Source organism: Saccopteryx leptura, chromosome 3 (genome assembly GCF_036850995.1).
Source record: "Saccopteryx leptura isolate mSacLep1 chromosome 3, mSacLep1_pri_phased_curated, whole genome shotgun sequence".
Lineage (NCBI taxonomy): Eukaryota > Metazoa > Chordata > Mammalia > Chiroptera > Emballonuridae > Saccopteryx > Saccopteryx leptura.
In genome coordinates, this window is record NC_089505.1 from 167282152 (window position 1) to 167295671 (window position 13520).

The 13520-nt window shown below is 38.6% G+C and overlaps 1 protein-coding gene across 5 annotated transcripts in view; it reads left to right on the forward strand.

Moving 5' to 3' along the window:
- Positions 1 to 13520, forward strand: part of EVI5 (ecotropic viral integration site 5) — a 260068-nt gene that overhangs the window by 162697 nt on the left and 83851 nt on the right. For all 5 annotated transcript variants that reach the window (XM_066376780.1, XM_066376784.1, XM_066376782.1 and 2 more), the window contains 2 exons: positions 2858 to 2998; positions 5277 to 5435. In XM_066376780.1, coding sequence (XP_066232877.1) covers positions 2858 to 2998; positions 5277 to 5435 — 300 coding nt within the window. The remainder of the gene's footprint in view (positions 1 to 2857; positions 2999 to 5276; positions 5436 to 13520) is intronic.

A 13520-nucleotide genomic window follows, 5' to 3' on the forward strand; every position in this document is an offset into this window, starting at 1 on the left:
CGGACGCATGCAGGAGTTTGACTGTCTCTCCCCGTTTCCAGCTTCAGAAAAATACAAAAAAAAAAAAAAAAAATTCATTGAGAGGAGAGGAGGCAGAGAGACAGACTCCCACATGCACCCTGACCAGAATCCACCCACCACACCCACTAGGAGGCGATGCAATGCCTATATGGGGCATTGCTTGGTTGCTCAACAACCAAGCTTTTCTTAGCACCTGAGGCAAAGCTATGGAGCTATCGTCAGTGCCCCAACCAGGATAATTTTAATAGGAATAATTTAAATATTGGAGAAGAGAAACTTAGGGAATAGAAATTAACTGTTGTCCTCAAATATAGTAATATCTTCATCTGTAAGAGTTGGATATAACTAATACATAAACATTTCAGGGAAATTTTCATCTGAATATAACTTAAACTTCCCAAGCTATAGTAAGCCACCTCAAGATATATAGGAAGATCTTAGTCTGAGGTATGCTAGAGAAGCTAACTTACCACTTTTCAAAGTCACTAAAGAACTTTAAGGATTAGATGAGTAGTAGAAGTAGAAACACTTTTAGGTTTCTTATAACCCTCATACACAAGAGTTTGTGTTCTAGATAACAAACTCTTTTTCTCATCTATAAAATCATTGACGGCTTGGGCTCCATGTTGAGTATTTTTCTTTCACCTCTGGGTAATACCTAGCTATTGAATCAAAGGCTCATAATAATGGACATCACAGACTCAAGTTGTTCTTAACTATTTTTTTGATAAAATAGAGGAGGATATAGCTACAGTCAGTAATTGGGATAATTTTGCTAGAAATCTACTTGTTTTTATATGATTTTTGGAAAATTTATTCTCCTATATGAGAAAACAATACTATGAGAAATACCTAACAGAATATTTGGTCTTAGGAGTAGTCTGGGTCCCATGATTTATTTATTTATTTATTTATTTTTCATTTTTCCGAAGCTGGAAACGGGGAGGCAGTCAGACAGACTCCCGCATGCGCCCGACCGGGATCCACCTGGCATGCCCACCAGGGGGCGATGTTCTGCCCCTCTGGGGCGACGCTCTGTTGCGACCAGAGCCACTCTAGCGCCTGAGGCAGAGGCCACAGAGCCATCCCCAGCACCCGGGCCATCTTTGCTCCAATGGAGCCTTGGCTGAGGGAGGGGAAGAGAGAGACAGAGAGGAAGGAGAAGGGGAGGGGTGGAGAAGCAGATGGGTGCCTCTGTGTGCCCTGGCCGGGAATCGAACCCGGGACTCCTGCACGCCAGGCCAACGCTCTACCGCTGAGCCAACTGGCCAGGGCCTGGATCCCATGATTTAAATGAGAGTCTGAAATCTCTCTGTTTTGAATTTTTGGTAGTAATAAATGTCCTTGAGTCCAGTTTGAAAGTAGATTTCTTAAGGAACTTTTTTGGTATTCATGGTATGACGGATAAAGGAAACTAGTAGCTCTCATGCTTCTTGTGGTTGATTTCCTCATGCACGTTCTCCTTTCGTGCGTGTGCAGTGAATGTCTGATTTTCAGTAGAGAAAATATTTAAAGTTCATCATAAAAATGCCTATTTGGCAAGAATAACTTTATTCCGTCATCACTGTGGGCTAAAATTTTCATGTCTACCATCAAATATTTTAAAGATAGAAAATTTTATAGATTCAAGTTAATCTCATTAGTACCCATTTTACCTAGGGAGCTTTTACTGGGGGCCTAATTTAGAATCTCTTGGTCACTCCCCAGAGCAGTTTAATACAGGTATACCCTATATTCTAAGGTGGGTCTTTCAGTATGGTAGGAGAGTAATCTAAATCCTGTACCCTTGAAACAAATATTTAGATCACCTTGGTATTAATTGTGTGACCATTGATCTAAATAGAGACAAATGTACAAAGATTTTACACTTCTTTCCAAGGTGACATGCTGAGAAAATACAACAAAACAGATTTTATACTATTCTTTTCCATATATCTATAAAATGTAAATGATGTTTATGCTTCATTTGGAGTCCTAATCACAGGTTAGTAAATTTATTGCCATGTTGAAACACATTTTTAATCCTATTGCTTTGTAGCACTGATTACTATTTTATGAAATAAAACAGAGTTAGACTTTCTGGTCTCAAAATTAAGTAGTGACCCTCACACATTCCTTCATTACCCTCACATATTCCTGGTGGGAATGTAGAACACTGCAGCTGCTTTGGAAAAGTTTGATAGTTTCTAAAAATTAAATGTGGAATTGCCATCTGATTTAGCAGTTCTGCTCCTTGATAGATATTCAAGAATTAAAAACCTAGGTCCACAGAAAAACTTCTACACAAATAGTCATAGCATCATTATTCATAATAGCCCAAAAGTGGAAATAATACACATTATGTATAGATAATACACCTGATGAATAGATAAATAAATGTGGTCTAACTACATAATAGAATATTATTTGGCAATACAAAAGGATAAACCTTGAAAACATCCTAATTGAAAGAAGCTAATCATAAAAGGCCACATATTGTATGGTTCCATTTATATGAAATGTCCTGAATAGGCAAATCCATAGAGACAAAAAGTAGATTAGGGGTTGCCAAGGGTGGGGGTGGGGGAAGTGGAATGACTGGTAATGGGTAAAAAGTTTATTTTAGGAGTGATTAAAATATTTTCAAATTAGAGTGTGATGAAGGTTGCACAACCCTGTGAATATGCTTAAAAACCACTGATGACTATACATTGAAAGGGTAAGTTTTATGGTCTGTGAATTATATCTCAAATTATGTCAAATTAAGTATAATTACTTATGGGACAAAATAGCTCACATTTTATATGCTTTATTTCTTAAAGTTAAAAATCCAAAATTAAATTTTCTCTTGCTTTAGAGAAACAACTCGTTTCCTGATGAGAATAACATTGCAAGGCTTCAGGAAGAACTCATTGCGGTAAAACTGAGAGAAGCAGAAGCTATTATGGGTTTGAAAGAACTTAGACAACAAGTCAGAGATTTAGAGGAGCACTGGCAGGTATATCAATGTATTTTGTGTGCTTTTTAAAAAGAGGGTAACATTGCAACACTATTTACAGTGGCCAAGACATAGAGACAAAGTGCCCTTCAATAGAGGATTGGATAAAGAAGATGTGGTACATATATACTATGGAATATTATTCAGCCATAAGAAAAGATGAAATACTGCCATTTGTGACAACATGAATGGACCTTGAGAACATTATGCTAAGTGAAATAAGTCAGTCAGAGAAAGCTAAGAACTATATGATTTCACTCATATGTGAGATATGAAAATGAGACTCATAGACATAGACAATAGTGTGGTGGTTACCAGACGGAGAAGTTGGGGAGATGGAGAGGGGAGGTAAAGGGGGCCAAATACACGGGAAGATGGTTTGATTTTGGGTGATGAACACTCTGCACATATACAGATCATGTACCATGGAGATAAACACCTGAAACATATATGGTACTATTTTAATTAATACCACCCCATTAATTTTTTTTTTTTTTTTTTTTTTTACAGAGACAGGGAGAGAGTCAGAGAGAGGGATATATAGGGACAGACAGATAGGAACGGAGAGAGATGAGAAGCATCAATCATCAGTTTTTTGTTGCGACACCTTAGTTGTTCATTGATTGCTTTCTCATATGTGCCTTGACTGTGGGTCTTCAGCAGATCAAGTAACCCCTTACTCAAGCCAGCGATCTTGGGTTCAAGCTGGTGAGCTTTACTCAAACCAGATGAGCCCGCGCTCAAGCTGGCAACCTCAGGGTCTTGAACCTGGGTCCTCCACATCCCAGTCCTCTATCCACTGCACCACTGCCTGGTCAGGCCCACCCCATTAACTTTGATAACATAAGTAAATTCTTTAAAAAAAAAATAAATAATAAAAAGAGGATAAAACTTGAGCATTCAATTCATGTGAGTTTGAAGTCATTGATCAACACTAGGATATGAATGTCAAGTATGAAACACCCTGTATAATGTACACAACTGAGAGCACTTACAAACTGTTTCTCCCTTTTAACTCTTAAAGATAAAATAGAGATCAAATAATATAATTGTTGTCATACCATTGTAATTTATTCATCTTTTTCTAAAAATCTGTAAGGAAATAATCTTTTATATAGTACATATTTCTTTTGTTGCCATGAAATCCATTTTTCAGTGTGGAACAGTAGAATATAGATTTGTCTATAAATTTTTAACTTCTTTTGAAAATTGGTATCTCATGAGATAGATCAGATATTTAGCTAGTTATATGCCAACCAGTTTATTCACATATGAGGGAAACTGTTGACAGGGATAAGAAAAAACAGAATCTGTAAGACGAAAGGGAGAGAAGAAAACAAAAACTACGTGGTATTTTTTTTTTTTTTTGTATTTTTCTGAAGTTGGAAACAGGGAGGCAGTCAGACTCCCGCATGCGCCCGACCAGGATCCACCCGGCACACCCACCAGGGGGCGATGCTCTGTTGCAACCAGAGCCATTCTAGCGCCTGAGGCAGAGGCCATAGAGCCATCCTCAGCACCCGGGCCAACTTTGCTCCAATGGAGCCTCGGCTGCGGGTGTGGGAAGAGAGAGACAGAGAGGAAGGAGAGTGGGAGGGGTGAAGAAACAGATGGGCGCTTCTCCTGTGTGCCCTGGCCAGGAATCAAACCCAGGACTCTTGCACACCAGGCCGATGCTCTACCACTGAGCCAACTGGCCAGGGCCTACACGGTATTTTGGAGTAGTGATTTTGGTTTGAATTGGGGCAAGTGATGCATCTAGCAAAGACTGAAATCAGTCTTTGGCATGGCTGTAGCTTTTCTTTCTTCTGCTGCTGCTGCTTTTTATTTATTTATTTATTTTGCAAATTATTAGGCAGCAATAAACTGGAAATTAAAAACAAGCAAACCAATACTTTTACCATGAGTATTTTGAGAACACTGTTCTTAATTTCAAATATTGCTTCCTTAATTCATGAATAGCTTCATGGTTTTTTTTCCCCCCTTTCTTGGGATTTCATTACAAATGATATGAAAATCTCATTAAAAATTAGGGTAAAAATTGTATTGTTTGCAATAATTTATGCACAGTATAAAAAAATTGAGCTATATTTGAGTTTTCCCAAATCTGCAACTTACTGGCAGAGAGATCTGCAGTGTGACCTTTCTGAGGTTACCAATCACAATTTCCATTTTCATACCTTAATAAAGAGGAAAATAGTCCTAACTTTTTACACTTTCTGGGGATTAAATAAAATACTGGGAAGATTTGTTGCAATATAATTTTTTTTTGTTTTAGCGCCACTTAGCTCGTACTACTGGGAGATGGAAAGAACCACCTAAGAAAAATGCAGTGAATGAGTTACAAGATGAACTGATGACCATTCGACTTAGAGAAGCAGAAACACAGGCAGAAATAAGAGAAATAAAACAAAGGATGATGGAAATGGAAACACAGGTATGGTAGAAAGCTCAATAGCTTTAAAAAATATTGTTAGCACATCAAAAGTTTATGCACAGATTGTATCATCCCTAGACTAAAAGTAACAGGTGAACATATAAAGCTGTCTAGATGACAATTTTGTAGCCCAAGTAAAAAGGGCTAAAATTGTGTTCTTTGATATCAGCGTTTTAATGTCTTTGACCCATTCAACAAAGTTTAAACAAGTAAATAATACTCCATTTGACTTTGTTGCCTGCCTTGTTACACAACTTGAGAGGGAATATTCATGTAAACAAAATTTCTCAACACTAGTAACATTTTGGGCCAGATAAATCTTTATTGTGGGGACTGGCCTGTGCTTTTAGGATGTTTAGCATCATCCCTGACATCTACTCACAGATGCCAGTAGCACTGAATGCCTTCCCTTCCCCCATCCCACACTGGAATGACCAAAGTATCTCCACACATTGCCAATGTCGTGGCAAAATTCCCTGTTTTAGAACCACTAATATAAAATAGAATGCAGATAATGCTTTCTAAAGTTGTGTAATGTGGTGATTCTGAGTAGTCAATTCCAAAATTATACTCCTTTCTTCTCAAGTCCTCCTGTCTCTAATAAACTCTATCTTAAATATACTTAAGTTCTGAAAGGTCCTTCTGATGAAATCTATTTGTATTAAAAAGGTACATTTGGGTTTTATGTGGTGCATTTGTGCAGACTGTATTCTTTGTTCTCTGTAATGTCATTTTGTTTCCAAACACTTATTCAGTCAGTAGGGGGCACAGCTAACTCATGTATCATACTTACCTGCAAAAATCAATCATTCCACCTTGAACATAACATGAATATTTAAATCCTGTAAAATAAATATACTTTGTTTTATATTGTTCAAAGTTATTTTGTATTTTTATTGTATTAAAAATAACTAAGATTATGAAAAGTAGAAATCGAGCTGTATAATGGAAGTTTTATTTTTATAATCAAATTTTATCTCATATAGATATTAAAGATGAAAACACAGCTTTTAAGCCACGTTCAGGATTTATTTCATAGTGGGTGTAGATGAATGAATCTAATTCAACAAATATGGTTTTGAGAACTTGTGACTACAAAGTACTGTCCAGCCTACAAAGAACTTACGGTTGAGGAATCAGACATTCACAAACTATATTTAATACAATTTATTATCTGATATTATGGATGTTAACCAAATATTGTGGTAATCACTTCATAATACAGGGCAGAGAAAAAATAGGTTTACATTTGTAAGTACATGAAACAGAATTTGTTATATTATTATATATTAATTACTGTATTATTTTCCATATGAATAGCTGTAAACCTACTTCTGCCTCACCCTGTATATGTAAGTTAGATCATTATGCTGTACACTTTAGGTTTATATAGTGTGTATGTCAATTCTATCTTTTTTTCTTTTCTTTTTCTTTTTTTTGTATTTTTCTGAAGTGAGAAGCGAGGAGGCAGAGAGACAGACTCCCACATGTGCCGTACCGGGATCCACCCGGCATGTCCACCAGGGAGCGATGCTCTGCCTGTTTGGGATGTTGCTTTGGTTGCAACCGGAGCCATTCTAGCGCCCAAGGCAGAGGCCATGGAGCCGTCCTCAGCACCGGAGCCAACTTTGCTCCAGTGGAGCTTTGGCTGCTGGAGGGGAAGAGAGAGAGAGAGAAAGGAAAGAAAGTGGGGAAGGGTGGAGAAGCAGTTGGGCGCTTCTCCTGTGTGCCCTGGCCTGGAATCGAACCCAGGACTTCTACATGCCAGGCTGATGCTCTACCACTCAATTATATCTTAATACAACTGGATAATATATAATTTGGAAATATAGTAATTAGAGAGTTAGAAATTACTCTGGAGAATAGTAGGGGAAAATTAATTCCAACCAGGTGGTTTGGGGGAAGGCTCTCCAAGGAATTTGTATTTTGAATTGTGCCTGACTAATGAGTATGATTTTGGATGAATTTTGCTGGAAGAAGAATTGTTCCTAAGTGCCAGGCTTAAACTGGAGATGATCCATGAAGTTTTCTCATTTTAAAATGAGAAAAATAAATAAGAACAGTGTGATGTAATGGTAATGCTATGTTAGTCATTCAAAGAGTTTTATATCAAACACCCAGCACCCAGATTAAGAGATGTTTCCTTGTTGGTACATAGAGCTCCAGTTCCTTCATTTTTAAGGAATTATATGAAAGTCTACCAAGCGAGTATGTCTTATTTTATTGAGCCACATTCCTCTTTGTATCAATGTGTCACAAACAGTGCTGCTCTGAACATTCTTGCTCATATTTCTTTATGCATATCTCTAAGGAAGAGATGCAGGGGTTTTATTATTTTTTTGTGCCATGAATCCCTTTTGCAGTCTGAAGGCCCTTCTCAAGATAATGTTTTGTTTTTTGTTTTTGTTTTTTAGGTGAGAGAAGGGGAGATAGTGAGGCAGACTCCCACCTGCAGCCCGACCAGGACACCCAGCAACCCCCATCTTGAGTTGATGCTTGAGTACCAAGCTATTTTTAGCACCTGAGGCTATTGCTCTCAGACCAGCAAAGCTATCCTCAGCACCTGGGGCTGACACTGGAACCAATTGAGCCACTGGCTATGGGAGGGGAAGAGAGAGAGAAGGGGGAGAGGAAGGGTAGAGAAGCAGATGGTCGCTTGTCCTGTGTGCCCTGACTAGAATCAAACCTGGGATGTCCATATGCCAGGCCAACACTCTATCCACTGAGCCACTGGCCAGGGCTAAAATATTGTTTTTTAATACATAAGATAAAATATATAGGATTGTAAGACAAAACACTTTAATTGAAATACAGTTATTAAAGTACTAAAAGGTAAACAGGTTTGTGACGTTTACACAGAGACATACACAATACATCCCCATTGCTGGATTCAGGTTTTTAAAAGATGTTTTTGTACGTAAGTTAGATTGTACTACATTTTCCTTTTTGGGTGATTCTTTCCTGATTTTTGTCCCAAGGTGTGTGCATTGCATTGTATTTTATCTTTTTCTAGTCTCAGAAATTTTATGTAAGATTGGAATTACCCATTACTTTAATATTTGCCAGAATTTATTTAAAGAATTTTGTATGGTAACTATTGATCCTAATTGTTTAAGGGTTACAGATCTTTTCAGGTTTTCTTTATCTTTTTGAGTCTGGTTTGGTAAGATAAGGCAAACTTCTGCAAGATTTCAAGAAAATAAAAAAGGCATAACTAAAAACTATTAGGAATAAATAAAGGGTCATAAATACAGGGTGGACAAAAGTAGATTTACTTATTTTAAAAAAAGTAGATTTACAGGCCCTGGCCGGTTGGCTCAGTGGTAGAGCGTCAGCCTGGCGTGCAGAAGTCCCGGGTTCGATTCCCGGCCAGGGCACACAGGAGAAGCGCCCATCTGCTTCTCCACCCCTCCCCTTCTCCTTCCTCTCTGTCTCTTCCCCTCCCGCAGCCAAGGCTCCATTGGAGCAAAGATGGCCTGGGCGCTGGGGATGGCTCCTTGGCCTCTGCCCCAGGCGCTAGAGTGGCTCTGGTCGCAACAGAGTGACGCCCCGGAGGGGCAGAGCATTGCCCCCTGGTGGGCAGAGCGTCGCCCCCTGTTGGGCGTGCCGGGTGGATCCCGGTCGGGCGCATGCGGGAGTCTGTCTGACTGTGTCTCCCTGGTTTCCAGCTTTAGAAAAATACAAAAAAAAAAAAAGTAGATTTACAGTTGTTTATATGGAAAAATAATGCAATAATTAATAAATAATAATACAAGAGTAAACTTTTATGCACTCAAAACTGTAAACCTACTTTTGCCTTACCGTTTATAGATTCAGTGAAAATAGTTCATTTTTAAAGATTCGCATATCAACTTAAGTAATACATTTGAAAATTAGATGAAATAGACAGTCTCTTTAGGGAAATATGAGTTGAGTGTTTTTGCTTTGAATTTTCTCAAAGTTGTTGGACTGTGTCTTCCATAAAGTTTGGAAAATTCTGGGTCATTATTTCTTCAAGTATTTCTTCTGTTTTATATTGTCTTCTTTGGTGATTTCAATTATACATATGTTAGTTTGATGTCCAGCAAACTCTTAGATCCTCTGTGCTCCCCTGCCCCTATTATTTTATTTCTTTGTTTTTAAGCTTCTATTGACTTATTAAGTTCATATTCTTTCCTCCATTTTGTGAGTTGTCTGAGAAGGCATTGATGTCAGTTTTCACATCTATTACTATGTTTATCTCTTTTTTTAGAGAGAGAGAGAGAAAGAGAGAGAAAGAGGGACAGACAGGAAGGGAGAGAGATGAGAAGCATCAACTCATAGTTGTGGCGCCTTAGTTGTTCATTGATTGCTTTTTCATATGTACCTTGATGGGGGGGCTCCAGCCAAGCCAGTGTCCCCTTGCTCAAGCTGGTGACCTTGGGCTTCGAGCCAGTGACTTTGGGCTCAAGCTGGCAACCTCAGGGTTTCAAACCTGGGTCCTCAGAGTCTTAGGCTGACGCTCTATCTGCTGTACCACTGCCTGGTCAGGCATGTTTATCATTTCTAGCACTTCATTTTCAGTTCTCCACTGATATTACCTAGCTGGTAATATCTTGCATGTTTTTCACCTTTCCCTTGGAGCCTTTAGCATATTAATCACCCTTTATTTTAAATTTCCTATCAAATAATTCCAACATCTGTGTCATATTTGAGGCTGGTTCTTGTCTCTTGGTAGTATTTTGTCTTTTCTAACTTTTCCTATAGTTTGTAAGTTGTTTCTGTTGAAAACTCAGTATCTTGTGTAGGACATTAGACTAAGGTACATCCTTCTTATGCCTGATCTGCGTGCCTCTTTCCTTCTGCTAGGATTTTAATGTGGGGGGTTTGAGTTAGTATGGTCAGGAGTTGGGCTGGGTTTGAGGTTTGTTGTTTCTGTGGTTACCCTCATTACACCACAGGCTTCAAATTCCTCTAACAATATCTTATTTTTAGATTGGGGGCTGGTTTGACAAAGTGTTTACTTAGTGTCTTTATTCTTCCCTTTGCACAGCACTTCAGACAGGATTGATCTTAGCAGTATTCCACTGTCACCTGTTCCAGGAAGCTGGCAGGGCAGAAAACACCTCTGCCCTATTGTTCTGATAAAGCCTCAGTCTTAGGCTGCCCTGTTTCTAGATCTAGGGTATTTGGCCTTGTTAGTGCTCCTGCCTGACTCCTAGCTATAATCCTAGGCCTGAAATACAGTCCTACCCCTTTCTAAGGTACAAAGGTTTTCCTAGTGATCCAAGGAGATTAGTATTGATATTTTAATCAGGTTAAACCTTTTATTCTCTAGAGGAGGAAAGAGTTAGTGCTCTTCCTATATTGGCTGCTTTTCCCCCACCTCAAACCTATACCCTTGGTCTCTCTCAAGATTCTCATCAGTCTTTTTTGTATGTACCTGTGGGAGTCCATGAAGAAGAAAGTTGTGAACTATGCTGTCCCATTGGGTGCCATACTCTCAAGCCAGCCCACATCTGGCCTCTACCAGTTTGATATTTATTCTAACCGAAGTATGCTTAATAGCTCTGCCCTTATCTTTTTTTAGATTTGGGGCTTGTTGTTGGCATCTGAACTCACCTCTCTGGGTTCAACAAAAGTCATGAAATGGATAAAGTTGAAAATTCCTGTCTTAGAGCATCATTTCTCACCACCTTTTTTTTCTATTTTATCTTACAACCCCTATTAGGCAGTATTTTTTATATTTTCTTATTCTCTTTTCTGTCTCTTGACTTCTGGGATACTAATTGTTTCTTTATTGTTTTTTATCGACTTAACCCTTTAATCGAATTTTTAATGTCAGTGGCTATATTAATTTTAGAAATTACATTTGCTTATTTTTAAATTTGCCAAACTTGGCCCTGGCCGGTTGGCTCAGCGGTAGAGCGTTGGCCTGGTGTGCGGGGGACCCGGGTTCGATTCCCGGCCAGGGCACATAGGAGAAGCGCCCATTTGCTTCTCCACCCCCCCCTCCTTCCTCTCTGTCTCTCTCTTCCCCTCCCGCAGCCAAGGCTCCATTGGAGCAAACATGGCCTGGGCGCTGGGGATGGCTCCTTGGCCTCTGCCCCAGGCGCTAGAGTGGCTCTGGTCGCGCAAGAGCGATGCCCCGGAGGGGCAGAGCATCGCCCCCTGGTGGGCAGAGCGTTGCCCCTGGTGGGCGTGCCGGGTGGATCCCGGTCGGGCGCATGCGGGAGTCTGTCTGACTGTCTCTCCCTGTTTCCAGCTTCAGAAAAATACAAAATAAATAAATAAATAAATAAATAAATAAATAAATAAATAAATTTGCTAAACTTTTTTGACAGTGGCTTGTGTTTTACTTATGTTTGTGCCTCCTCTTTTTATGTCTAATAATGTTAAACATAAATTCTTTTTATAAACTTTCTGTGATTTTTATTATCTAGAGTTCTTTAAAATCTATGCTTGCTCTCTTTTATCTACTATTTATCATTCATAGGTAATTTTGTGATTTGTTTATATGTGAGTGTTTTGTAATTTTGGATCATAGAATTGTAATCGGGGTGCAAGGAGTTTTATCTGTGGGAATTCTTTGCAGCTTATCTTGGAGGTATATCCCTCTGCAGTATAGCTATTTGTTTTAATGATAGCAGGCATGACAGTAGTAAAAGTTTGTGGAACATTTTGAATACAATACTATAATTTTATAGACAGACAAAGATAAGTAAAAATGAAGATGAAGAAACCCAGAGGCAGTGGAAAGTTTTGGAGCTTTAATCTATTAGATGATCCAGATTTTTCTTATTTTTTTAATTTATTATTAATTTTAATGGGGTGACATTGATAAATCAGGATGCATGTGTTCAGAGAAAACATCTCCAGGTCATTTTGACATTTGATTATGTTTCATATCCCTCACCCAAAGTCAAATTGTCTTCCGTCACCTTCTATCTGGTTTTCTTTGTGCCCCTCCCCCTCCCCCCACACCCTCCCTCCTTTCATAACCACCACCCACTTGTCCATGTCTCTGAGTCTCATTTTTATGTCCCACCTATGTCTGGAATCATATAGTTCTTAGTTTTCTGATTTACTTATTTCACTTAGTATAATGTTATCAAGGTCCATCCATGTTGTTGTAAATGATCCGATGTCATCATTTCTTATGGCTGAGTACTATTCCATAGTATATATGTACAAAGCTTTTTAATCCACTCATCCACTGATGGACACTTGGGCTGTTTCCAGATCTTCGCTATTATGAACAAAGCTGCCGTAAACTTGAGGGTGCATTTCTCCTTTTGAAACAGTGCTATGGTGTTCTTGGGGTATATTCCTAAAAGTGGGATAGCTGGGACAAAAGGCAGTTCGATTTTTAATTTTTTGAGGAATCTCCATACTGTTTTCCATAGTGGCTGCAGATTTTTTCATTAAAACTGGAGGCAGGGTCATTTACAGAGAATGAGGTAGAAAAGGTATAATGATATCAACAACTGAGCATTTATTATCTTTTAAATTTCAGGCATTGTATGAGACTGATTTCATAAACTTTTCTTATATAATTCTCACAGCAGCGCCTTGAAATGCAAGTGGTAATATCTATGCTTATACCAGTGTACTGAAATTTGATGGGATTAGATAACCTGGCCAATGTTGAAGAACTGTTAAGTGAGGAGCCAGATTTTATTTCTCTTTGGTTATGAACATTTGTACTGTTTCACACCCTTGAGAGAATAATTTGGGGTTGAGAAAATTCAGGCATGGTCAAGCCTGAATGGAAGAACTTTCTCAAGTTACTTGAGTCAGGGTGTGTGTGTGTGTGTGTGTTTTAAACATGCCCTATAATTATAATACACTAAGCAGCTAGTGTATATTGAGTTCTTACTATATATTAAGCTTGTTACATGTGTTAATTCTGAAGACAATCAAATGAGAAATAGGTAGTGTTTTTCAAATGAGGAGATAGAGATTCAGATATTAACTAAGTTTACTTAATCTAGAATTCAAAGTCAGTCCATGCTCCATAAAAATAGATTGTGCTGTGCATTGGAGGAATGTAGACATGTACACAACGAAATTCGTAACATCAGTTTCACAGTCAGTAGATGGCGATGGTACCCTCAGTTGGCCTGC